Source organism: Serinus canaria, chromosome 2 (genome assembly GCF_022539315.1).
Source record: "Serinus canaria isolate serCan28SL12 chromosome 2, serCan2020, whole genome shotgun sequence".
In the NCBI taxonomy this organism is placed as follows: Eukaryota; Metazoa; Chordata; class Aves; order Passeriformes; family Fringillidae; genus Serinus; species Serinus canaria.
Window position 1 is genome coordinate 79,822,990 of NC_066315.1, and position 26,639 is coordinate 79,849,628.

Sequence of the window (26,639 nt, forward strand, 5' to 3'; positions counted from 1 at the left end):
TCCCTGCTTTGTTCAATATATTTTCACACAGCTAACACAGTGCTTGAAGTACTTAAACCACAGAAAAATTGCTAACAGTTACACTCCTTAATAGGTTTTAAGACCCACGTGAACAGTGACTTGGATCAACTCTGTATCTCAGCCACTCCCTTCTTCTTCCAGCTGGTGTGCCAGCTGTGTTTGGTGAACCTCTGGAAGGACATTTTGGTTTCCTTGACCATGATGCCTGTTGGATTGTGGTCAGTTTCTTTACCCACATGAGTGAGCAGCTTTGTTGGAAGCAGCAGTTCTGCCTTTTGCTGCCTCCTGGGGACAGGGCAGGGAGAGGGAGGCCTGTATCCCCAACAGGCTACTCCTGGCAGGGGGGCTGGCATTGACATTACAGGTTCTGGTAGGGAGCTCTCCAAACTGGACACCAGCTTGCACAGCTACCACAGATGAAATACAGTGACTAGATTTTAGATCTACAAAATATGAGTCTTATGGTACCTGCTATCCAAAGGCTAAATTTGATGCAATTCTTGGGGGAGAAAGGAGAAAGCAATTTAAAAACCCTACCAAAACCACTCAGAATATACTTTACTTTAAATGTGCTTCTGATTAAGAATCAAATGGTAATATTGGGCTAGAATTACTACAACTGCTCAGAATAAGGAATGCTGTACTATCCCACTGTTACACATTGTGTATAAAAAGCCTGTTTTCTTGTTTTGAAATATTTAATACTGACTTGATCTTCTCATGCCTTACTGAAGGGTGTGCACAGCAGAATTGTTAGAACTGCTGAGCAATGGCATTTCCAGAATGCTTATAACCTGCTTGGTTGTGTCTGTTAAAGTTTTCCAACTGAGCTTTCCCTGGTAGCTCTAAAGCCTTTATTTATTGTCAGAAGTATCTTGTGTGTCTAGGCACGTGTACTGGTGTGAATACTACTGCCTGGAATGCTAGACCAGTTCCAGGAAAGAAATCTGCTTGGGGCAGCCATCCAGATTTCCTTACACCCAGTGTTCTGGGATGTAATCTTTGGCTGATAATGAAATTATCATCATGAACTGATTCCACCAGAGGACTGAGGTGCTGAGATGCTCTGTTGCAATTTAAGTGAGGTCCAAAAAGAAAAAGGGATATTGGTCTATTCTGGATGTGTGCACAGTATAAAGCAGAAAAGTCTCAGTGATCTGATTTATCTACTTGTGCTTACTCCCAACCAGTGGCAGACACTGGACTAGAGTAGTAAAAGCTACATCAAATGATAGCTTATTTTTTGAAACACCAGCTTAATTTGATATGTGTTGCAAACTGAAGTACTCACTGTAAGTGATATACAGCTATTAATGTGTTCATGTTGCACAGAACAGACAGATGCAGGTGAAAATAGCATTTCAGACTTTTCTGCAACTCTGTTTCATAAATGTGTGGGGGAAAAGATTTCCAGTTTGCTCAAACAAATAATTTCTGAAAGAGAAAGAGGTGCTAACAACTGTTCTACATCTGATAATAATAATATTGCCTAAAATCATTACAGTGCAAGTAAATTAAATATTAAGTTTAAAGAAATAAAAATGTTTGAGGACAGGGTTTGTATTTGTATTGCAGCACACTGGAAAAATTGAAATCCTACAATACACATTTTGTACACAGTCTAATGCTTTTTATCATCAGGACTGTTTTTACAAAATATAGACTGAGTATTTTCACATTACCACAAAATCTATTTGATAATCTTTAACAGTTCAGTAGAGAAATTTAAGTTTTTATCTGTATTATGAATATTCTGTTCAAATGACTGACTGTAGTTCCACCACATCAGGCAAAACTGTGAGAAATAAAAATTATTCAATGTCTGATAGTTAAAAGATGTGATTTTCCTCTTGCCTCTGCTTTCAAATATGGTTACAAACAACTGAATTTATGAATTCAGAAATAAGATTTTTAATAAGTATGCATAAACACTATGCGTAAACATTTTAAGTTGTCAAAAAATCTGATTAAATTACCATATTATATACAATAATCATACCTGATCATTCACAAAATGCAATGTAGATTAGATTACTAATTATGTTTATATTTCCCAATTTTCCTGTCCTTTTCATCCTGCATGATACACTCATGGTGATTGCTGTATGCAAATTCCTAGCACATCTGCACTAAAGGTGATTCAGAGTTGTTTCACTGACCTCTGTAATAACTCCATAGGCCTTCACCTTCTCTAATCTTCTCTTTATCACATTGAAGAATTGAGCATTCACCATAATAGCAATCCTCTGGAACTGATGTGAGGCTTCTTGTGTATCTGTGCTGCTGCTAATCCTGCCATATATATATATATATATTCTCAGAAGCTGGCTTTTTATTATTTTTACAAGCACTGCATGACTCTTAAGTGCAATTTTGAAAAAGAAATCTGTTTATTTAAGCATGAAAAAATTATAATAATCTTATAATCACTTAGGTTGAAAAGATCATCAAGCCCAAACATAATAGACAGAATTTCTTTTTATTTAAATGTTTGATATGACCATTTTAAAAATTCTTTTCATTTTAGGAGATTTTAAGTTCTGGAGGTTAGTGTTTTATTCATTAAATCCTTGCAAAAGGCCAGATTGGAATAGATGTCAGAAAGACTCCTTTTCTCATCGGTACTGTGCGTACAACTAAGGATGTGTGAAAAAGGTGGTATTCTCTTGAGCAATATAGTCTAAGAAACACTACTAAAGCTATTTCAATTGCTGCATGTAGAATAGAATTAACCTTGTACAGGGGAGAGGTCTTCAGAGAAGGCCTTTTTACAAATAACAACATCACTGGGTTTGCACTCACTGCCGTGGTTTTAACAATTGATGCACATTCAGTTTATGGTGACAAGCTGTGAGTTTTTTGGTGGGAGATGAGGACTTGCCATGTTCTGTGAATTGTGGTATTCAGGTTATTTTTGTGCATACACTTGGCCTTTACCATCACAGTTCCATTCTCCTACGGGTGTGATGTGGCCATATCGGAATGCTCTGACTGGTGCAGTGTGGAGGTATTAACAGTCTGTAATGTGTGAAATGCTTGAACATGCAATCGTGTAAATATCTCTTGCTCCAAATTAATATCAGTATCCAATTAGATTGCCTGCAATGATGCAAATGGTGCTATTAGTCTTCTAATACTAATACTTCCCTGTACTTCTCCGTCACCCTTTATTGCTGTACCTTCTGAATTCTCCCTTTGTTTTCTTTCAACAAAGGCAAGTATGCCATGAGGGATCTGGTCCACCGACTGCCAGGCGCTAACAACAGCAACAGCTCAGCGAGCAAGGCCATGTCTGATGACACCGTTACTGCCATTTGCTGCACCCTGCACGAAGTCATCACTAAAAACATGGAGAATGCCAAGGCCTTACGAGATGCAGGCGGCATTGAGAAACTGGTTGGCATATCTAAGAGTAAAGGAGACAAGTATGTTTTGCAAATCACCTTGCACCTTTTTAACCTCTCCAGTAGTTATTCCTAGTCCTGAATGTGTTTGCCTTCTCTGTGTAATCGCAAGTTGAATCCTTTGCTTTCAGCAGATACCACGTGGCCAGTGCGAAGGGTGACCAGAAACAAACAATGCCAGTATCAAAAATCTCCCTCTGATTTGGTTATTTTTGAATGTGCCATCCACGGTGCAGGGAGTGCACTCCGTGTGCATTTTAAGGAAGAGTAATTATCTACAGTAACCCCTACCTCTAAGCAATTGCAGAAGATCCCGATAATCATTAGGGATCAGAGTGGTTGGATTGCACCCTGCACAAGGCATGACATGCAGGTGGAGGGATCCTTTGAAAGGAAGGACCTCACCACAGTTCTGGTACTGCTTCTCTTGATCTAGGAGTGAAGAATCTTAAGTCAATGTCCCTCTTCACAGCACCCTTTTCCCTGCCACCAGCTTGGTAGCAGATCGATGGATTTTCTGACTGGTTGCTTCTGAGAGAGCCTTTAGGCTGCTTTGTGAGGCAAAAAAATGTCTTGCACACAACTGTGACATTTTCAGAACAGCTATGGTTTCATCTTGTCTGTTTGGCTATGTACACACTCTTCACAAAGAGTTCACTCTTTATCCTTCTTTTGCCTAAAACAGATAGCCTGGTTCTCATATTTGTCAACCTGATGAAGTATAGTGCAATGGGACTATGGCAGTTTGAAAACAAAAAGCCTTCATTGTAGTGTACAAAACCCATCAGTCCACCTACTCGGAGCTGTCATCACACAGCCTACTGCAGCATCAGAGCTCTTAAAGAGCCCCACAAAGCCAGGCCACAACCTGAAGGAAAGATTTATGCACCCTACATTTGGTATGAGAACTTATGCTCGCCTCTGTGATCAGAGCATTGCCAATATAATTTAATCACATTTCTTTTCCTCTATTGTCACCCTTTTCCTTTCATACCAAATTCATTATTGAAACATTCTTGCATTCAAATTGTAAGGGGTAAAAAGTAGTGTGACCAAGTATGTGATTCCTGCTGTGGGAGCTTCCCATGCTCTGCCAATTTAATTATATTTGCAGTTTGTTATTATTGAATCTACCTAAATTTTTTATTTATGTTTTCTAGATCAAATGTACTGACATTGCTAGCAGGTTCATATCCATTTCTCTCAAGTTGAATGTGTATTTCCTCAGAATAATGCATCTGTCTACCTGTTCAGTATCTGGTAAAGAATACTAATACCTGTTGAGTCTGGAATTTTTGAAGCATCATGGGCAGTTTTAGGAGGATCCAAGGGCATAATTCCCTGTCTGAATATAAGTCATAACTGTGAAAGACATCTATCTCTAATTGATCTAGAGCAGAGTAATTCCAAAATGCCCTTCCAAGTCATGATATGTATCCCTCCTCTCAAGCACTTTGACCTGCAGTCCTGTATTATTATTTTTACAGGTTACACAGTTCTAGAACAAGAAAACTTGTCAACACACAGTGCTGCAAATGCCCATCTTAAGTAAAAGTTCCATTTTTCAGCTTTCAGAAATGTCAGTACTGTGTGCTGTTGGTTTGGTTTGGTTTCTTACAGGTAGTTCATTGTTTGAAAACCAAAATTGCTGTTTGTTGCACTGATAGAAAATTCTGACATGCTCACTTTAATGCACTAAATCACTTCTGTATGAAGTCATTTTGTCCAGTATGAAGCAACTGCTTCTGAATGTGCAGGATACTGAACTGGCCATGCATCCTGGTGTGTATCAGTGCCAGTAGTGTGATAGTCTTTGGAATATGCCCAGGGCTTGAACAGTCTCTCTGTATGACTACATGAGAGAACTGGTGTTCATAAGGTTCTTTATATTGGCCAAGCCCATATCAGCTTCACATAGCTCCTGCCTCTCCTCAGTATTCATGGAGTGGTTGGCACAGTTATTTTCCTGGTTACTCCATGCTTACCAGCACCCACTAGCCAGTACAGCTGCAAGTATAATAGAAACAATTATGCTTGAAAGGGCTTATCAAAACCCTGTTTACTCACCAATTACCCACCTACTGCTCTACTCTGGGTGAGAAATGGAATAGAAGTGGGAAAAAAGCACCAAATAAATTACTAGGGAAATGTATTAATAAACCAGTTGTGTCATAACAGCACTTTACCAGCTTGCATGTCAGCCTACCACTGATTCTTCTCAGAAGTCACAGAATGAACCAAAGCCTGGCCCCTGCCCAAAGCAGCAACTTACGATTGCTGCTGGTTTTCTGGTTTCTCTTTGATGTTTCAAACCATATGCCTCTTTTGAATAAAACATAAATCACCTCAATGACTGCCCCAAACTCCTGGACTTTGGCCTTTGCAAGGTTTTCTAATGCTCTACTGCTTTATATGTATTTTTGATCCTGCACAATGTATGCTTCCTTAATGGGCTGGGTTATCTTCCTGGTCCATTTCTATTTGACCCCTTTTTGGTTTTGGGGTTTTTTTAGATTTTTTAATTACCTATTCCAGCAGGATTATATGACACCAGCTGATTGCAACAATAGTTTAGATCTTCTTTCAAAACTTCTCTGAAGAGAAATACCATGTGAAGTTACATGGTTTTCAACACCACATTGTATTCTTGTCATTAAAGGATAATGGTGTGAGCAAAATCCTAGTCCACATTTGGATTCCTAATGTAATTTATCACAGCTTTTTGTAATCAGTTGTATTTCTGCACCTTGGCTCTGCATTTCAAAACCAGTGCTCATCACCCATCTAGAGTTTCTTTTGGCCAGTGCTGAGAAGAGCTAAATGAGTTGAGCACACTGTCCTGAGCTAGAGTTCAGCACCTTGCAAAGAATGAAATTCTGCTTCTTGTCCTTTGTGCCAAAAGTTTTAGCATATCTTAGATGTACATAATGCCAGTTGGTCCTCAACAATTTTGCCAATTGCTACCTCCTATTCCTCTTATTATGCTCTCAGCAGAAATCCCTGTGTGTATTGAGATGCACAAGTTTTTTTCCCCTCACTGATTGATTAGTACTATAGAGATAAGATATATTGCCCTTGCCTAAAAACATCTTGGTCTCCAAGATGCCAAGCAAAGATCTTACAGTATACTTGAAACATACTTCATTTGTGGGTTTAAATCTGTAGCAGTGCATCTGAAAATTGGAATGAATGGTGTCCTTTATTTAACAGTCTCTTTCTCACTCTTTTTCTCTCTCTCTCTCTCCCTTTTTAATGTATGTATGTAACAGGCATTCGCCCAAAGTGGTGAAAGCAGCATCTCAGGTCCTCAATAGTATGTGGCAGTACAGAGACCTGAGAAGTCTCTACAAGAAGGTAAGGCTTGGGTTTTTCTAGATTTATCATCTTTCATACTGTTACCCAGATTTGGGGGCTGAGAGACTTTAGACCAAAATATTTGCTTATGTAACTGGAAATTCACTTGTAGTTTAAACTTTCAGATACTTGGAGTTCTTATTTTTTCCTTAATTTCTACTTTTAACATAAAAATGCCCTTTGAAAATATGTGTGGTGGTGAAGAGTGGATGTGAATTTGATTTTGAAGTAAATTCATACAAAAGGTGCTGGATCTAACAGCCCTGGAGAGTGAAATCCTCTGATCATTGAACAAACATATGTAAGGTCTCCTACTGGAACAGTCTTTCTTACACCTTCTCCTGTTTCTGAGGAGATTACCAGATTTCCAGCCCTTCAGCTCCCAAATTTCCTCATGAGATTGTAAACAAGAGTATCTGAAGGAGAGGTGCTTAGGGAACAGCTACATATGGAGCTGGGCAGAAACCTGTCACTTTGCTTCTAATCAACCAGCAGACAATGGCATCACATGCTTGGGTTTCAGTCTGTTGAGTCCATAGTACCATGCCATTGCCACGGGCCTGCTAACCTCTTGAAATTGAATTGCAGTAGATTAATACAACACTGTGAAACAACATTCTATATAGCTTTTTTAACATAAGTGTCTACTTAGTAAGTGAAAACATTTACAGTAATTCTTGCTGAATATTCCCAAATTGAATTACGTTCCATGCGAGTATCAGCCTGCAGATTTAGTTCTTCAATGTCTTCTTGCTTGGAATATCACATCTTATGTAAGTGATACTTGTATTTGGAATCTCATCAGAGAAAGCTAAGACTTCATGTGGCATCTTCAGTTCAGGCCCTAGGTAAGGCTGAGGCATAAGGATTGTGAAGGAGGGAAGGTTCACAGTGGTGTGGTCTGTGTAGTATGTATTCAGCACAAAAAATAGCTTAGTTACATGAAATGTATGCACCGAATCTCAAGCTGGCAGAAGCTGACCTTCTGTGTGAAATGCTGTTCTTTTGCATGCCTCAGCCCTGCTTTTGTCAAGTCTGAGGAATGAGGAAGATTGTTGAGTCTCTCCCATTGTTCATTTCCAGTATTTTCAGTCATCCTTGGCAGCCCTAGGGATACCATATGTGGAGACATTCCAAGTAACAAGCTGGTCCTCAACTGTCCCATTAAGAGGTGGGAACAAACATGAGCAGGCTTTTCATGATCCAAGGCAGTAACACACTGGAAGTGTGCATAGCCTGACTTCTGTGCTTGTGGGTGGCTGCACTGTAGAGGCTGAGCTGTTCTGCACCATAATCACTTAGAGGTTCTTACAATATCTGGCTCGTGTCCAGCCTTCTGTCTGTATATATATGCCATCATGGAAAAGCAATTTCTGGGGTTGCTCCATGCAGGAGGTAATAATGTTTGTGCTGTGTGGCTGTTGAGTTTACTGCTACATAAGAGACACTGTTGGCTGCTGGTGTGACTGTGGTGATGGACTTATATACTAAGCATGCTCAGGTACTAAGTATCTTGCACGCTTACAGGAGCATTTTCCATGGCCACAAATACTTGTGATATGGAAAATAGGGCAGGCTAACTTTAGAGGTAGCTACCTGACACTCACAGCAGGCAGATCATCTATATTATCAGGAAGAGAATTGTATTAATATCTATATTACTTAACTCCTACACAAAACCTTAAAATGAAGATCAGTCTCTCCTACATATTTGTATATTAATTACATGCCATTATATATGCTGTTAAGCCTTGTATAAATATGGTTTCTTTTAATAAAAATGTTCAGATAGTTAATTTTGAATACTCCTTTTTGTTGAGGTACATGCAATTATCTTTATAAAATTATAATATTTATTAAACTTGCCTGTAAAAGGCTGACGTTTAGGCTGTCTGTCTAGTTTAACCACTGCTTGGAAGGCAATGGCAATGGTTTTATGATAGGAAAATTAGAGCAGTTTGCATTATACTAATAGTCAGTCAGTCTTTATATTAGTTACGTAATATAAAGATACTGGATTAATGCAATCTTTGTTTCCTCCCATTAAAATATATTTGTACCAGTAAAAATGAATGAATGTAGAGTGTAATGCAATCAGCACTTTGCAGTATCTTGCACTTGCACAGCCTTTTTTTAAAGTGCAGGTAAATCCCATTGCATAACCATCAGCAATTTGCTCCCATATACCAAAGTATCTATACAATTGCTTTCAAAGAATTGGCCAACAGAGACACAATTTTGTATTGTAATACAAGGAAATTGCAAGCATCCCATTATAGTTAAGTGAAAGCAGCAACACTTGTCTTCTGTTTGAGAAACAATATAACCAAATAGTTTGAACTGTGGCATATTTTAGAGCTGCATGTTCACAATAAAGTAAGAAGTTGTAAAATCAATAGAAGTGTTATTCTTTGTATTAATGGGCAAAGAAGGCAATACATGTTTACTCCTGATACAGTAGCAGTCAGGATATTTAGTCAAAGTATGACTGAATCAGCAAAAACACTAAAAACCTCTTCCATTTTTCTATCTTTGCTCAACATTGCAAGGAACATCCTACAGCCAGCAGAAGATAAAATGCACTGACAGAAATCCAGAGTTGGGGATTGGTGTGGATGCTCTTTAAGTCCACAATATCTTACGCACTGTGTTTGCAGAGCCATGCCACAACCGGTACCCTCCACTGGCAGGTTCTGTCCAGTGCCCTGGGATTTCCAGGGAATGGAAGCTGTGGTGTGGCTTTACTGGGACACACAGACTCTTTAGGCCGGGCTGGCATGGAAAAGACATAGAGAGTAAACAGCATTGACATCTGTGAGTGTGGCAATAGTGTTAGGTAGTCCTCTGTAGGTTTGTGCTTTGACAGGAAAAAATCAATTTTGCTCCCTGGGGTGGTTAAGTTGGCACTATCCTAACACAGTCTAACAAGGAAATGTTATAAAATGCATAAATATTTTTGGTCCTAAAACTGTAGGGAAAAAAAAAAAAAAAAGAAGGCTTAACAGACTAAGAGGAAGCCATTAATTTAGTCTTGAAATGAAGGAGTTGCCAGCCACCCCAAAAGTTGCAGGTCCTTCATCATGCAAGAGCTCGTCGGAAATACTGCTTAAGTTACAAGCAATAGCTGGTACAGAAATCTAGTCTGAAAAAGTCCACCAAGAGGAAAACCATGTTCAGGTTTAGTCACATATAGACAGTGATTAGATTATGTAGTGTGATTAATTTCTAGAAAGGATGTGGTAATATTTTTCATGAGTATAGGAAATACGGTCTCCTGAAGACAATATCATCATTTTCGAACTTCTTTGTTTTCTACAAGCAAGACATAAATTCATAAATGACCATTTATCTGTCTCATGATTCTGTTCCAAATAACTTAATATCTGATTTTCAAACATCCTTAATGGTCCCATGGCCCAAAGCCCCATGGGTGGGTCAGTGCCTCAACACATCAGAAAAACAAGGTAAAGGAGCTATCCCACAGCTTGTTCCTATGCTTCAAACTCCTGGTACACCCCTCACCTTCAAGTGTCTTGGCAACATGTATTATAGAGTTAACAGGAGAAATAAGTGCTGCTTACAGCATCCAGAAAGAGACATCCTGCTCCATTTATGCTTAGCCTCTTAAGAGCTACTACATGACTTCTTGAAAAGCACCTGGTTTTGACTCATTATCACTCCCCGCTCCAGTCTCTAGGGTATTCACTGGTTGAATGTTTGGGGACACCTGAGAAAATACAGGGGTGACTGACTATAAGAGAGCAAATTTCCACTCTCTGGTAAATTCTTCTCTATGTCAATATTCAAGAAAATAACCAACTACTCTTAAATACAGATAGCTTGTTAAATTACATGAGGAAATTTGAGAAAAAGGGTTGTGCTAAATGAGCTTAACATGAAAGAAAATGTATTAGCTAAAAACAAGCTTCAATTAGCATTAAATGTGTGTAGTATTAAAGAGCTGGAGGAACTGTCAGGAAGAATATGTTTTCTGTTAATTGGTTTGCTTTGCCTAACCATTTAGGCTCCAACAAAATATGTTTACATTCTATCATTATGTTTACACTCACTCTGTCTTCTAGTGTGTAAGTAGAGGTCATGATGAATTCATAGAAAATATTTTTCTTTCCAATTTATTGTGGTAGGTTTCTGTTCTGCACGGAATATTAGAAATGTTTGGCCCACTCACCTGCCATCTGAATAAAAATACCATCCAGTGTTTGAAACCAGGGAGGCTGTTCAGGGTTGTCCTTCAGCTTGTACTGTGCCATTTACAGCAGGGATACTTTTGTCATAGGCATTTAATAGAGTCACTCTGAAGATGGCCTTGTCTGTCATTGGTTAGAAAAGATACATAGAATTGCCTGAAGTCTTCTTAGCAGTTAAGGCCACGTGGATATAGAAAAAGACTTGCTTTTCATGTGACTTTCAGAATAATAAGAAGATGGCTTTTATGAGAAGTCCTTTATGACTAAATGCTCCATGAAAATTGACAGCATTAAAATTCAAAATCTTAGTCTCAAGTACTTTTAGAATCTAAAGTCTTTTCTTAAATGAAATATACCTACTCACCTTTTAAAAATGTTAATTACAATGTCCAGTCATGTAAACTTGGGACACATCATTTGGATTTTCTTCTGGTAAGGTTATTATTATCAGTCAGATATCCCCCAAAAGGAAGCTGGTTTAGGTTAAATTTATCTAGTGAAAAGGTCTGTGCAGAACTTAAACCTTACATTAAAGATCTAAATTCTAAATCCAGAGCATAATAATTCCTCAAAAATAGTGGCTTGACTTGAAGGAACTATTCATGTGTTCAGATTATTCATGAGCATATGTACTTCGCAGTGCTGATCTTTCAGTGGGGCTTAATTTATTTCTGTACAATTGGCAAAAGCTTTTACAGATTAATATGTCACCCTCTTAGAAAAAGGATGAATTAATTTAAGATAAACCCCTTTCTGTAGTATGAAGCTAAAGTATCATTATAGAGAAGGCATTGTCTAGAGCCCATTTTTATATTAACTATGAAAATGCAAGTACCTGATTAATAAATGATTGACTGATTGATTGATTTATGGCAGTGGGCGTCCCCAAGCTTCAGTGTGACTGATGACAGAGGATTTTCACCAACCCACGACTCTGGGTCATGGCACGCTCAGCACACTCTCTCCCAGAGCCAAGAAACCCGAATCTATTCCCCAACCCAGGTATTCTGGCTGTCAGCTGACCAGTCTTGAATTGTTGTGTTTCATGCCTACTGAGATTTGTACTCAAAGCACTTCTTCAGGAGACCTTTGAATCAAAAGTAACAAAGCCTGACTGGAGAATATGTTCTTAAGTTGCACATTTTAATTCACTGGACCCTGTAGGTTCTAGATGGAAGGTGTCTCACTTCACCTAGGAGAGTACCTGCAAGAAAGGTGTGCAGAGTTCTGCTCTCTCTGAGAACAGCATATACCAGTGAGAGAGACAGGTGCATTAAATTCAGTTCCCTGACAATCCTTCTAGCATTTCTCTGATCTCTTTCCTGATTGTCTCAATTTTTCAAAGAGAAAGGAGGCTGCTGATAAACACTATGTTGCAGCAGCATTTTAAATTTACCAGCACATTGCTTTGTTTTCTGGTACAATGACATCTCTTAAGAAAAAAGCAGTGGCTGGATATTTCAATAAGGGGATCCCAGGTAAACTGATAAACTGGCACAGCTATAGAAAAATCAGTGTGTCCAGGAGTCAATTAAATTCTTAAAATGCTAATTTTCAAAATCTTTATTAAGAGTGGTATTATATGTTTCCTTCAGACAGAATTATAGATAAGAATTCGCTGGACTGTTTTGTTGGGTTTTTTCCATAATAAAATATTACTTTGTGGCATTATGGCAAAACCAAAATACCTTATACGTTTGCACAACATCCTAGTAAGTCCATGGAGTGGCTCTGTTTATGTCTGTGCATTATGCATGTATGTGTGTGTGTGTGTGTGTGTATATATATATATATATGTGTGTGTGTGTATATATATATATATATATATATTTATATACACACAGAGACATATATAGACAGTCATACATATATGTCTGTATATTATCTCAGATAAAATATTTAGAGGAAGTTGAATTCACATGTTTTTTCTGGCCCCACCGAACATAGTTGCTATGCTGTTTCTTTCATCTTTTTGGTTTTTTTGTACTAAGTTTGCCTGGAAAAGAGAAGACATCAGAGAAGACCTCATTTAAATACTCCAGACATAAATATCTTTCAAGGTTAGGGTAAATCCTTTTCATCTTTAGCTAACAGGAATATAGTTAAAACACACAGCATTTTATCATCTGGTATATCACATTGCTTTCTTTTGTTAATTAGGAACTAGGCAAAGTCCTAATTTGACTTTAAATAAAGGAAATGTGGAAATTCTTTGCCGAAGTAAAATACTGTCAGGCCTTTTTAAGTTATCATGTAATTAATTTTAGTAGAAAGAGATTCTGTAACCAATATAGCAAAAGAGTTACAGTCTACAAATGTATACTTTTGTTTTTTCTTTTTTAAGGAACATGTGACTTGCCTTTAGTTGAGCATTTCAAATATGGCTTTTTATCAATTGGCAATCTTGTGAAATACTGAATCCTGAAATTGTCACTGGATTCATTACTAAAGAAAATGTTAGCATTACTGATTTGTGTGTGTGTGCATTCTTAATTCTGCATTTTATGCTGAATATAATTTTCCAGTGTTCATGTCAGATAGGTTTGCCTGTCCCAATGCATGCAAAAATATGAAGAATTTCATTATTAAAGCAAAGGCATATTTTGTATTCTGCAGAAAATAACAGGTAGTTGCTGCAGAGCAAAAAATAATATGATAATCTTTTCACATCATTTCTTAGAGACAGAAGAACCTCTTCAGTGAGCAATGATATGAGAGTCTGGAATTTCGTTTTTACCTTGATGTTACTTTTTCAACATCATTTTCCTTAGGCAGCATCACCATATAAACTCACCATTTAAATTACTTCCTCTTTTGATTGCATAAACCTTCCCAGGGATTGTTTTTTTTCAGAATCATTCAAACCTTTGGCAAGAAAATTTTAACATTTCTGACTTTTTGATTGCCAATTGCCTGCTTGAATAGCACCCTATTTGTCTCCACAATAGGAATTTACATATCATGAGAAAAATCATGAATCCTAAAGGGGAAATTGTGCAAATAAATGGAAGTGACATATAGAGGCAAACTCTTTGGTTTATGCAGAAGTAGTCAGGAGTATTCACACAGGAAAAGAGTGATGTAAAAACCACTCCTGAATTTTTAAAACTAGAGAAATCTCATCACTTGTCAAAATGCATATTGTTTTCACCTAGCTGCACTACCATTCAAAATCTTTTGGCCACTGTTTTAAGAACAATGTAAAAAAAGACAAAAATATTGCAAAATGCTAAGTCAAACTGAATGTTGTTTTGATTTCCTTTTAATGCTCATAATTATCATTTCACTAGTGGTGTCAAGTGAATATGTCCTGATTTCCCTGGCTTTTTCATCATCTCAAGTAAATTTTTTATGTAGTCCATCTAATTTTCAGTTTATTAACAATATCAAACAGTACTAGAAAGATAGCAAGTGATTACAATTATAAAAACATACTTTGCATGGCCTAGAGAGGGTAGGAAACATTTTGCAATGCAAAATATTCCTGTTCTTACCTATATCACAATGGCAACACATGCAGGAGTATCAAATTATTCATTTCAACATCAGTTGTTGGAAGGAGACACTCTCAAATGTTTTATCCTGTTGGATTCTGTAATTTACTATATATTAATAATCAAATTATTTTAATAATTTTTCATTTTACATAGTCAAAATCTTTGTGATGCCATCAACAAAGTTTTTTTACTATGCAGTATCACCTCTCATTCCTTTAGTTATGTTTCAGTATTTACATGTTTCTCTGTAAAACATTTTCCACATCTATGATGATATTGAAAATATTGATAGCAATCTAAGATACTCTGGGCTGAACTGAAAATTCAATACCAGCAATCATTTTTCATGAAAACAAACCTGCCCTTACTTGTACTATTTCAATAATAAATGAGATATATTTAAAAAATCAGGTATGACAACTGAACAGAATTGAAGCAAAACTAATTGAGGTTTTTTTTTTTGCAAATACTTTTGTGTCTGTTGGATAACATATCTGTGTGTTTGGTGGTAAATACCTCTATGTACATGCTTGTACATGTGTACACAAACGGGCTGTGTTGATGTAAAACTTGAACACAACCACAGAGTAGACTTAGAAGATGCTGCCTTTAAGTATGATGCCCTCAATACCCATAGGTTGGATATTGAGTAAAGGTTCTTCACCCAGAGGGTAGTTGGGCACTGAAACAGGGAAGTGGCCACAGCACCAAGCCTGACAGGGCTCAAGAAAGGTTTGGACAGTGCTCTCAGGCACATGGTGCGACCCTTGGGGAAGTCCTCTGCAGGAGCAAGAGTTGGACTTGATGATTCTGATGATTCTGACTCCTTCTAATTCAGGAGAGTCTGGGATTCTATGTCCAAACAAAGTGACCTTGGGAATGTGTTAAGAAATGAACCTTAATGGTTTTAATTGTGTGCTTAGAAAGTATCTACAGCTATAGTTGACTGTCGCTTTTCCCCTGAGGGTGCTAAGGGCATGATAGTACTTCCCTTCAGCATTGTGCATTGTAGCAAGCAATAATTCAACAACCAAATTTAGCAGTAATTCTTCCAGATAATCACTAAGGAGTGCATGGAAGCTGGCACCATTCTCATCCAAAATCTACTATACTCAAGAGGTGCTAAACAAATGAGTAAAGAATCAAAGTTTATCCAAACAATTCTCTAGGATGCACCATATATATGTGATATATATAAAACATCCTCAGCATTGATGCTGGGTCTCATGGTAAGCTCTAGCTGATTCATGAGGGAATGATGAGGTATTGTTCACTTAAGAACTCAAGTCCACTCTAAGGTTTCTAAGTACAGATTTAGAAGAGAGAAATTTAATCTCATACGTGTGTAAAGTCTGTCCCCAAAGTACTCTGTGTAAAGTCTGTCCCCAGAGTACTCTACCCTTTGAACTTTTCTGAAGAAAAGAAAATTTAAAATGCAGCCCAGGAGTCAGTATTTTAAGTTAAAGCTTTCTTTCTGAAGGGAATTGTATAACTGAAGTTTCTGAAATATCCTTAGGGTAGAGCTGTGAGGAGGCATCCAAAATCCAGAAGGTTATGCATAGGTCACATCTACAGATGTTTTTTCAAAGGTATGGTACCTCAGAATAAAATTGGATTTTAATATTTGAATAGAACATAGTGACCTAAGAAAATTTACTACATATCTTTTGGTATCTTTTAAGTACATATCTTTACTGAGAAAATTTTAAGTCCATTTGAATAATGTATTAAATGTTTTAAAACTAATATAAACATTATTTAATGGCAAACAATGCTTAGCTGGATTCATATGTACAATACTGAAAGAATCCAGACATCTTCCTAAAGACTGTCAAAGGTGTTTTAAAGATGTATGCAAGAGAAACTATCTTTAAATCATGTCAATATTTTTCTCCAAAATTCATTCAAGGAATATGATTTCTACCATTCTGAACAAAATGTCATATTTAATTAACTTGTATTCTTAATATTTGCATATCTAGCTTCAGGCACAGACCAGAGTAGATGTGCAGTTAAGAGTATGGGTGAGAAACTCGGTTCCTCTCAGCAGACTTGAGCAGGATTGTTGGGTGGTGTTGGATGGCTGCTTACAGTTCTGCAAATGAATCAGACCAGTAGAACTCTTACTTGCAGTAAAAGCACACTCATGGAGCACAGAGGGGAGGGAAATCAGTTAATTCCTGTGTCAATTACAGCCTATTTCTGTCTCAGAGGTAAATAATTGAGCTGGGACAGTCAATACATAACAGTGGGTGTCTTTGCTGACGCTGAGCTGTGTTGCCATACTTGACTATCACCATTCTCGTTCTTCTGGGTTCTACAAGGAGATCAAAAGTGTGGGTTCAGTGTGGCTGGTACATGTTCATTCCATCAAAGGTCAATGAAATATTAAGCTGCTGCATCAACGTCCTACATCCATGTCTTTGATGTTCTACATGATCTAATAATGGGTGGGGGAAAAACTTCTAGGAAGTCCTTCTCATTTCTTCCTCCTTCTCTTCCTGTAACTGCTGACAGAATTCAGAAATGCCCTAAATATGTCTGCCATTTCAGACTTTAAAAAAGAAAGAAACCTTATATTTTGAAAGGAGTCTCTTTTGTAGTATGTGTGCTTTGTTCTGAGTATTTTACTTCCTTACTTGCTGATGCAGTTTCTCTTGATGAAAGAGCTGTAGCTACTTCTTCCTGCAAAAAGTAGAAATGAGAAGTTTCTGAATTGGTTTATTACTTTTAATTGAACAGAGTGCTCTTAGAGAAAGTTGAGCATGCTCTGAATTGAGAGTTGTAATCTTTGGTCCAATGGTGTGTTTGTCTTTGAGTTAGCAATACTTAATTTGTGAATCAGAAACTGTTAAAGGGGTATCAGTAAGAAACAATGTGCATTTCTCATTAATTATGTCCATGTGTGCTGGTAAGCTGCATGTTCAGAGCAGAATATCCTTAAACTCACACAGGTTAGCAGTAATCACTCAGATCTCTAACTCTGTGATTCAAGTGTATTCTGCACAAACTTTTGACCTAAAACCAAGGACAGCATGAGTTCCTCCAGTGAATTTTCTGAAGGGGCACTGATTCCTATTATGTCAGACAGCTCCACATGTGAACAAAAGGATTGTCTGTTTTCAGCTGCACTGCTGCTTGTTTGGGAAGCACAAACTTCTAATGGCTAATAAGGGAGAATGGTGTAAATTTCACTCTGCTAATGATTTTTTCATGTTTTACACTCATAGGTACAATAGAAGAGTTTTATCTGGTTGATTTTATGGTTTAATGCATGAAAAGTAAGAGGTTGGTTGTTTTCTAGCCTTTGGAAGGACAGTAGATTTAAGAAACTGACCATGAACATAAACAAAGTACTTGTCTCTCTCCTGAAACTTCGTGGCCAAGAGCCACAGTTCACATTTCTAGATCATATACATGTTAAGAGAGGTGGAATTGCATTACTGGAATGAAAATTACAATACAAATAAAAAATAATTGTATGTTTTTGGTTTTTTTTTTTTTTGTACATACAAGAGACAAGCAAGAATACTTCTTTTGTGATCCTAACAATTTAAATTATAACATATATATTATGCAGGAGAAAATAAAACAGAAATTCTAGCTGAAAGGCCAAGTACTGCCTTCATTTCCAGTAAATTGTATTAAAACAAATTTTTTTTTTCTGTATAAGAGGCAAAGTGATGCTTTGAGAAATGAATTTATTTCATTTCATTGCAGTGTTTTGAAAGTTTTATTTTTTGGCTGCATATAACCTTAGCAAAATGAATAATGAACTCTGCCATATCTAAAGTCTTGTCCTTCATGCTTTGCCTCACATACAATTCTCTTTTCTTGCAGCTGTTTTATTTATCAGATTAGGTCTTGTCATCTTTGCAATTCACACAACAGGAAATCAATAATTAATTATGGATAGGTAAAGCAATGCCTCACTGATTGCCTAAAACATCCAAGACTTGCACTTTATAAAACCACTGGGGATAGTTTCCTTGCTGTTTCTCACTTGAATAGATTTGGCAAGTAATTAGCACTTATCTCTCCCTCATCGTGTGTCTCTTCATAGCTAAAATCAAGGGATGAGGTGTAAAATTAAGGTACAAGATCTGTGATTAGAAGATGATAACAATGCACATCAAAAAGTGCATTTGGAAAAAGAGAAAAGTCACCAAGGCCATCTGCGGTATTTTGAAAGAAAAAAAATGGATGATAGTCTTAGAAGAGTAAGCACTGCAATGGAAGAGAACAACAGGGAGAGAAAATATTGTAGATTATTTTGAGGTGGAATGCTGACAGTGGGAGAATAATGGTGTTGCCTTCAGAGAAGCCGAGATGGAGGCTGGGAGGTGTATGTCTCATTTAGAAAAAAATGAGTTTAACCACTGATTCTGAAAATGTCACTTCAAAGAGCCTACAGAAAACCTAATAATCTTCAGCCAGTTCCAGACAGGTTTGCTGCAGTTAATGACTGTCTGACTAGGAGCCCTTCTTTAAGCCTCATGCTGCCCTAAATACGTATTTCAATATCTGTTTTTCTTTCGGCTCCTTAAGCGTTAACTTGTGCTGTGTCTGGGATGCAGAAACGGTCACTTAGAAGTAAAAGCCATTTGTACACTGAAATTCAGAGTAAGAAGACGAGAAGCACTGAGGTCAAGCCCTCTGCACAGGATAGGAGACAGAAGCACTGCATGTGTCACACAGCTGTGTCAGCTGTGGAGCGGCATGGCAGCCCCAGCATCTGGCGCTAGTTCAGGGGACTGAGGGTCCCTGGGAGAGCTGGGTGCTCCAGTGGAGCTCTGCCACCTGCCTGGACTGGTCCTTCCCTGCCTGGCCCTGCTGCTGCTGCTCTTTGCCTTGGCTCAAGTGATGACACTGCTTCCATGGGGCTCTCAGCAGAGTCTCCATCCTCTCCCCCCAGTTAGGTTTGTGCAGGGGAAGAGGGAATGGCCTTCCTCAGAGGCTCACACAGGAGTGGTACTCCCAGCATGACCTTTAACCAGCAAACAACTGGCTTCATCATCATCATGAAAAGGCATGGGAAGCAAGCTGTGCTTTCTTTTAACCAGTTTGTCTAACTTCTCATCCTGTCACCAACTCCTGCTCTTTTATCCAAATTAATGTAACATTTTTAAAGCCCCGAAACTTGATGAATTTCTCTTCTAAAAATAATCTTCTGGCTTCCATAAGTTGTGGAAATGAGACTATAAGCACAAATACTAAAATCTTCAAATTAAGCTGAGCTTCAGTGATGCATGTCTTCACTTTGGGTCAATTGATTCTGGGTGCTTGGCTCATAACTCTTTGGGAGAGGAGGGAAACACGACACTTGCAGTTAGCAGCCTTTCTGAAGCCATTGAAATTGCTCCAGAATGAAGGATTTAAACCGAATGGACATATGAACTGGGAGAACACCAGGATCTTCCAGGCTCAATCCCTTCTCTTGGGCAGCATATCTTGATTTACCTCTTTGGAAGCAAAAGATAAAATCCTAGGAATAAAAATGTTAATACTCATTAGAATTGTAGAGTAACTGATGGCAGTAAAAAAATGTTTATTCATAATACATAGTAAAGTAGATCGATGCCCAGGAATTCTTTTCTGGAAACAACACAAGCAAATCCAGAAAAAACAATACTTTGAAGAGTCATTACTGTTAGTAGGATTTGACAGTGTAAACTCAATTTGAATTTGTGAATTCAAAGAAAAAAAATTTTAAAACACCTTTGGGTTTAAATTAGATCGTTTATATAAAACTAGTTGATTTGTTTTTCGGGAATGTTTCTAGAGTTTTTGAAGCTGTAAGAATGTTATTAAGTCTCTCTTCCAAAGTAAATACTCTTCAAGTACAAAGGCAGGGGCTTTTTTAGAGAACAGTTTTCTCACCATCTCCTCAGCAGCTCACATTTCCTTGTCATCCCCTCCAGTGGTGCACAGGTTCTGTTGGTGGGGACTAGTTGGCTTCTTCCCTTCCTGCCATGGGGCTGGCTTGGTATCTTTTTTGAGAAACATTGGGAATTGAGTTTATTCTTTCTCTTCTATTAAAACAGAATAATATGCTCCCAGATTGTAAATCCTATTAAGTAAAGGTGGTTGTTGGTGATCGTAAAAAATGCAATATTTCAGAAATTCCATGTAGAGCTCCATGAAATATTTATGTGGATCACCCCAACTTAGTGACCATTTCAGATTTCTCACCACAGTCAAGTCATACACGTAATTATCAAATGGTAATGTATCTAGATTATTTGATCCAGTTGTAATTTCTACTTTGTCCTATTAGGGTTGTGACAGCAAATTCCCACTGAAGAATTGCCCAGACCTATGTAAGTCTGATGAGCCTTGACTTAATTCACATCAGATTTATCTTTTGCTGCAGACGGTGTCACACTGGTGCACAGCAGTCGGGATGTTTCATTTAACCCGACAGTGCTGCTTTGGCTTGTGAAAGAAGCAGCACTCGGAGCAGTGTCTGGCTGAGTTTCAAAGCGAGTAGATCCTACCTTACATACTCACAGGCACTTTGCCTTGCTGCTGTGTCACCTACTTCTAACACCACAGTGGGTCTAGTTACTGATCCCTGCAAGAGGTTATCTATCAAAACTCCACATTTCTACAGCTTATAACCATTACGAGAACAGTTATTACTTCAATTAATGTTCTGGAACCAGTGAAAAGCTGGCTTATGGATAAAGGAGTAGGATGACAAAGCAAGTCTGGTCCTGTGTGCTTCAAGTTGTCTGTAAAACGTCTATTAAATTAGGTTACAAGAGGATCAGACCTGAAGTAAGAAGTAGCATGCTGGCAAGGTTGTAAATTCCAGGAAGGCAGGACACAACATTATCTCTAGTTTTTCAGGCTTTAGTTGTTTTTTAATTGGATTTTTTGCATCATTTTAATTTTTTCTCTCTTGTCTCTAGCAGAAATTTTCCATGTACAGGAAGTTGCTCTTCTCTGTTCCTGACAATGTTCAAACACCTGTGGCCAGGAGTCAGAGCAGACTGTGCTCTCCAACACTGAAAGATACTGAGTCATCCCACAGCCATCATACATCATACAGTTTTTCTAGAGCACTCAGTGTTTTTCAAGTCAGTGTCTTGTTATAGAAGCTGATCAGTCAGAAGATAGGGCTTGTTTTCACTTTTGCTGTATGGCTATTAGCACATGGACTGCTGTGGGATTTCTTTCTGAGTGGGTGCTGTGAGGTATCCAAGTTAGGCACCGTACCCTTCCTGACCCCTGGACATTCCTTGTTCCTGTTGGGAACTGTTGAGTCAACATGTTGCCAGTTCCCATCAGGGGACTAATTCAGTCTTCACAATTTTACGGTGCTACAAGAGAGAAAATGGTGTGTCTGATATCATCCACCTCCACAAATCTTCTCAAATCAAAGACTCCACTACCAGTGACTTCTGAAAATTTGAAATTCTTGCAAACACAATAGAAATCTGATTCCCATTTCGTCCTTACATTTTAAACACAAAGAGAATTTCAAGGAAAGAAATAAAGGAAAAAATCTATCTTTTCATGAGATATCTGCAGTAGGTGTTTGGTGCAATAAGTTTAGTCATCCTGACAAAATAATTATTTTTACATGGGCCTGATGAAAATGATTTCTTTTCAAAATGACTGAAAGCTGAGCAGGGAGATAAAGAACCTGTTCACCCCTAAAGCCCAGCAAAGTGTTCAGAGAGACTGCAATATTACTTTCATTTTCTATGTGATCATCCAACTCCCATCCCAGTTTTAATCCCACAGTTTTTTTAAGAGGGTGTTGTCAGAAACACATCATTGCCAATCAAGCTTTAACATTTGGACTTCATGAAGTATAACTGATATAATAGTATAATGGGTATATTCAGTATAGTCAAAATATAGCACAGTAGAAGATGTGTTGGAAGGATGTATAATAGTATTTCTGTACTCTGGCTTTTTCCTGTCATCCTATAGTTTGCAATTGCCACCTGTTAATTAATTTAACAAAATACATTTAACATTACATTTTAAAAATACATCCATTCTGTAACAGAATTGCATTGAATTGCTTTCCAATTTGTCAAATCCTTTTGTCTTACTCTTCCTCTCCTAGATAATATTTGTGGCTAATAAATTTTTTTCTTAAATTCAGCCTCACATACTTTGGTCTTGAGTTAGCTTTCTTGTCTGCAGGACACTACTGTATACTGTACCTTTAAGTACCCAAGTAAATTTAATTAAATTTCATTACAGGCAATAGACCTGAAACAAACTAATGAAAGCAGCCATCATGTCAGGTGGTATTTATCTAGCCATTAAATTGAAAATAGCCCCTTTAGGCTCTTAAAAATTAGTTTCAATATTTAATACTAATAGCTTTTGGAATTGTTAATGGGTATAGTTTTAATAAATTTGTTACAAACTGTTTACCTTTTCAAGGAAAGAAGCTTGTTGCTTGCACCAGAAGAGAGCTAAGGATAAATAACTAGAAAGTATTAGGGATTTGAAATACTGTGAGGTCTGGGAGCTGCCCTCAGTCTGTGGAAAAACACCGTGAAAGTCATCATACAGTGATAGGAGTATGCCTTGTTTAGTCAAAGGCAATGCCAAGCCAGTACAAAACTTGCCTTAGAATTTATTGTTTGCTTCACTTGTCTTACTGGGCTGATTTGGTTTGCCAGCTTGAGAGTTTGTAGCAGAATTTATTTAAAGACCTCCTTATAAGCACTATTGTCACCAAATATAGAACACCAAGAATAGGCAAGAGGAGGAAAGATTTAGGGGAAGACTCTTGTCACTTTTTCCTGAACAATATGCCAGCATTTTACTTGAGGGACACAAGAGTGCAAAAGGAGAGCATACTTGGCCATTATTTAATGTATCCATAATCCACAAAACTGGAAACATTTCTACCTTGCTCTGTGTAAGCATGGTTGATGTCTCTTCTTTTGCAGGCAGGGGGTAATGAATAGTGCATCCCTTTTCCTTTTGTCAAATCTAAAGTCTGTCCTCTTCATAGCTTCCCCTTCTTCCATCTGTTTAAAAGAAAATTTATTTTTAACAGAAATAAATTGTTTTGTAGAAAACAACAACAGCATGGCATATCGTCTGCTTTCTTGTAAGAAATTCTTAACCCCCGAGAAGGAGAAAGAAGAACCATTTTTCTTCATCAGGATAAAGGCATGGGCTTCTTACGTGTTTGCTCCTTCAGTTTCATAATAGAGAAATGAATGCACAAGTTATTGTCAACCAGAGACAAAAAAATAAGGCTATATGTGTTACTTGGAGTCTTGGATAATATTATTGGACTTGAGCTATTCATTATAGCTCTAACTATAAACTATTATATCTTCTTTAAAATAGATGTATTTTATATATATGTACATATCATGTACAGTAATTTCCAATTTGATTTAAGAAGTTTGGGCTTCACAGGTATTTTTTTTCTTCCATTATCATGAGCCTTCCCTCTAGCTTGGAGGATTTGCTTTGTGTAGAAACTTCTTTTTGGAGATGAGATATAAATTGGAAATGTTGTAAATAGAAAATTTTGCTTTGAGGAAGTTGTATTAAAGATCAAGTATTTCTTTTTTTCAAATTACTCTTACTATTTTTTTATTAATTAACAAGATTTCTCCCTTATATTTTCTTATGTGACTGTGATTAAATATGAGGTGCAGCTCAGTGAAGTGTCTTAAACAGGAGCAATAGAGGACAAACAGTCACTGCTGACTCCAGGGAAAGTCCTGACTGTACTGTAAATGCCATAGCCCAGATTTCATTCTTCCTCATTTTTGTCTTTGAAATTGCAGCTGAGATACACCCCTGTTTGTACAAATGCATTACGTGAGGAGTACAGTCATTCAGCACCCATAATTAGGTGTCACCTCTGGCTCTCCTAAGCTGTTTATAAAATTTCCCTCTGCAAGAAGTGTATCTTCTTTCCTCCTGCCGTGTCACAGTCCTGCTGAGTTCTGTTTTCTAAGAATCTCATGTGAAGGGGATTTTCAACCCATCTTCTCTTCTGAGAGCCAGGTGCCCATGGTTTCTATGGATGGAACGAATCAGACAGATACCTTGAGCAAAGGCATTTTGCTGGATGTGTGGAATTCATTGCTGGATGTGTGGAATAGCTGAGTTAGGGGGTGGGAATAGTCTTTACTACCACAACCATGAATTATTTTTCTGTGAGCAAGAGGAAAATTCCAACTGGTTTTTGGTAATGTTCTATTGTGTTTATTTTTTTCAGCATTTTGTTGCTGAAAAAAACTTTTTTTTTAGCGCCATGCCTGGTGCTTGACTTGATTTCCACTGAGCCCAACAGAAAATGAGCATGTTTAAAACTGTGTGAGACTGGAAATCTCAATGTTACTGATTTAGATTTAACATTAAGCACTGATAAAGACAGTTGCAATCTATCAATACTGAAGGCAGTTGAAATGCTGTCATTTAATAAGAACACTACCAGAAGTCAGTTTATGCTCTCATGATAGTTTCAGACTATTCATAATATGTTTTTAAAAATCTGAAGTGCATTATTTTGGTTTATTGCACTATGTTATGGTGCAGGAATAAAACATGAATTATTCAAACTTTCCTTTTTTTATTTTTGAACTAGTTGTCTCTAGTATTTTTATTACTTTGTTGCAGTTTTTTAATACATCACCATGAACATAGTTTTTAATAGAAGGAATAGAATTTCATTCTGTATGCCTTGAAGAAAACTGGAACAAAATGCATTGATTCTTTTTCTCTCGTGTGTGAGCAAAAGGGCAGTTAGTATAACTAAGCTGAATTGATGTGCAGTCTGGCAATCCTGGAACTTCCCAATCTACTTATTCCAAAACCTCCTTATGAAATGGAAAATATTTCAAGCCAGAATGCTGTTTGCAATGTGAAAATTGAGGTGTGGGAAAAAAAGGCAGAACTTTTAAACAAATAGCTTAAAACAGTGATAATAATCTGAGTCTTTCTGAGATGTGTTACTTTATAGAACTTTCTACATTTATTTTTAATCTTGCTGTATCAGCACAGTCAGCACATCCTATCCTGTACCACTAACTATATTTACCACCCAGTGGCAGGAAGAAGACAGCAGCCTACTGGTGTATCCGTAGTGAAAACACAGAGGAAAATACTCTGCTGAAAGCGGGGAGCTGTGTGGCATTTTCACTGACAGTTGTCACGATTCTTGCTGTTGCAGGATGGATGGTCACAGTATCACTTTGTAGCCTCATCTTCAACAATAGAAAGGGATCGGCAAAGACCGTACTCCTCATCCCGCACGCCCTCCATCTCTCCCGTGCGCATGTCTCCCAACAACCGCTCAGGTAAGGCCAGGCCGAAGCAGAGCCAGAGGTAAAAAATCCATCACCGTCATTTTCCCTGACATCTGGATTTGTTCTTAGCTCTGGTGGAAGGGCACAAAGTGTATTCTTTACTGTCACCAAATTACTTGTTCAAAACAGGATTTAAATTTTTTTTCATTAGCACCTGGTAAAGTTTTAGAGAAGAAAGATTATTCTGTGAAGTTTTAAGAAGAAAGATTATTCCATAAAGTTTTACAGAAGAAAGATTATTCCATAACATTTTGTCATAAATTCTCCCAAAATGTTTTCTTGATGGGGATTACCTGACTAGATCTCAGGGCAATGGCATCCATTGGCAGCACCAGGAAATTCTGTTGCTCACTTTGCTAGTCATAAAAGCCACTGTGTGGTTTATGACCATTTTGTACACTTAGCAGAAGTTAAAAGACCCACATTACTTTTATTTGTCAGCTTTTATTCTGGGTATGTATGTATAGATATGCAAATATAAGTTTCACAGATTTGTCTACACATCTTCCTAACATTGATAGCATATTTACACCAGCTATTACCCATTTTTTATGATCTGCACAATGAACTAATGTAAGTCTCTCAGCTAATGCCATCGTGCAAATTAATTTTTCTATCTAGAAATCGGGTAATCTTTCCCTCACTCTAATGTAAAACATACCTTCATTAGACAAAGACATTCCCAGTGAAGAATTTTCAAGAGAAACAGTGCACTGACAGTCTTTCAGTGGCCTTTTTGCTGCTTTTTAATCAAATGCTGTCATTCCATAGGAACACCAAGAGTTTAGGATTAAAATTGCCAAACTTATTATTACCATTATGCCATAGGGTTTTTTTTAAGAAAAT

General features: G+C 37.5%; 1 protein-coding gene across 2 annotated transcripts in view; it reads left to right on the plus strand.

The window, feature by feature from the left end:
- The window catches only part of CTNND2 (catenin delta 2), a 633,979-nt gene that overhangs the window by 595,870 nt on the left and 11,470 nt on the right, over positions 1–26,639 (plus strand). For both annotated transcript variants that reach the window (XM_050971546.1, XM_050971545.1), the window contains exons 17-19: positions 3,236–3,446; positions 6,695–6,779; positions 25,658–25,784. In XM_050971546.1, the coding sequence (XP_050827503.1) occupies positions 3,236–3,446; positions 6,695–6,779; positions 25,658–25,784 (423 nt within the window). The remainder of the gene's footprint in view (positions 1–3,235; positions 3,447–6,694; positions 6,780–25,657; positions 25,785–26,639) is intronic.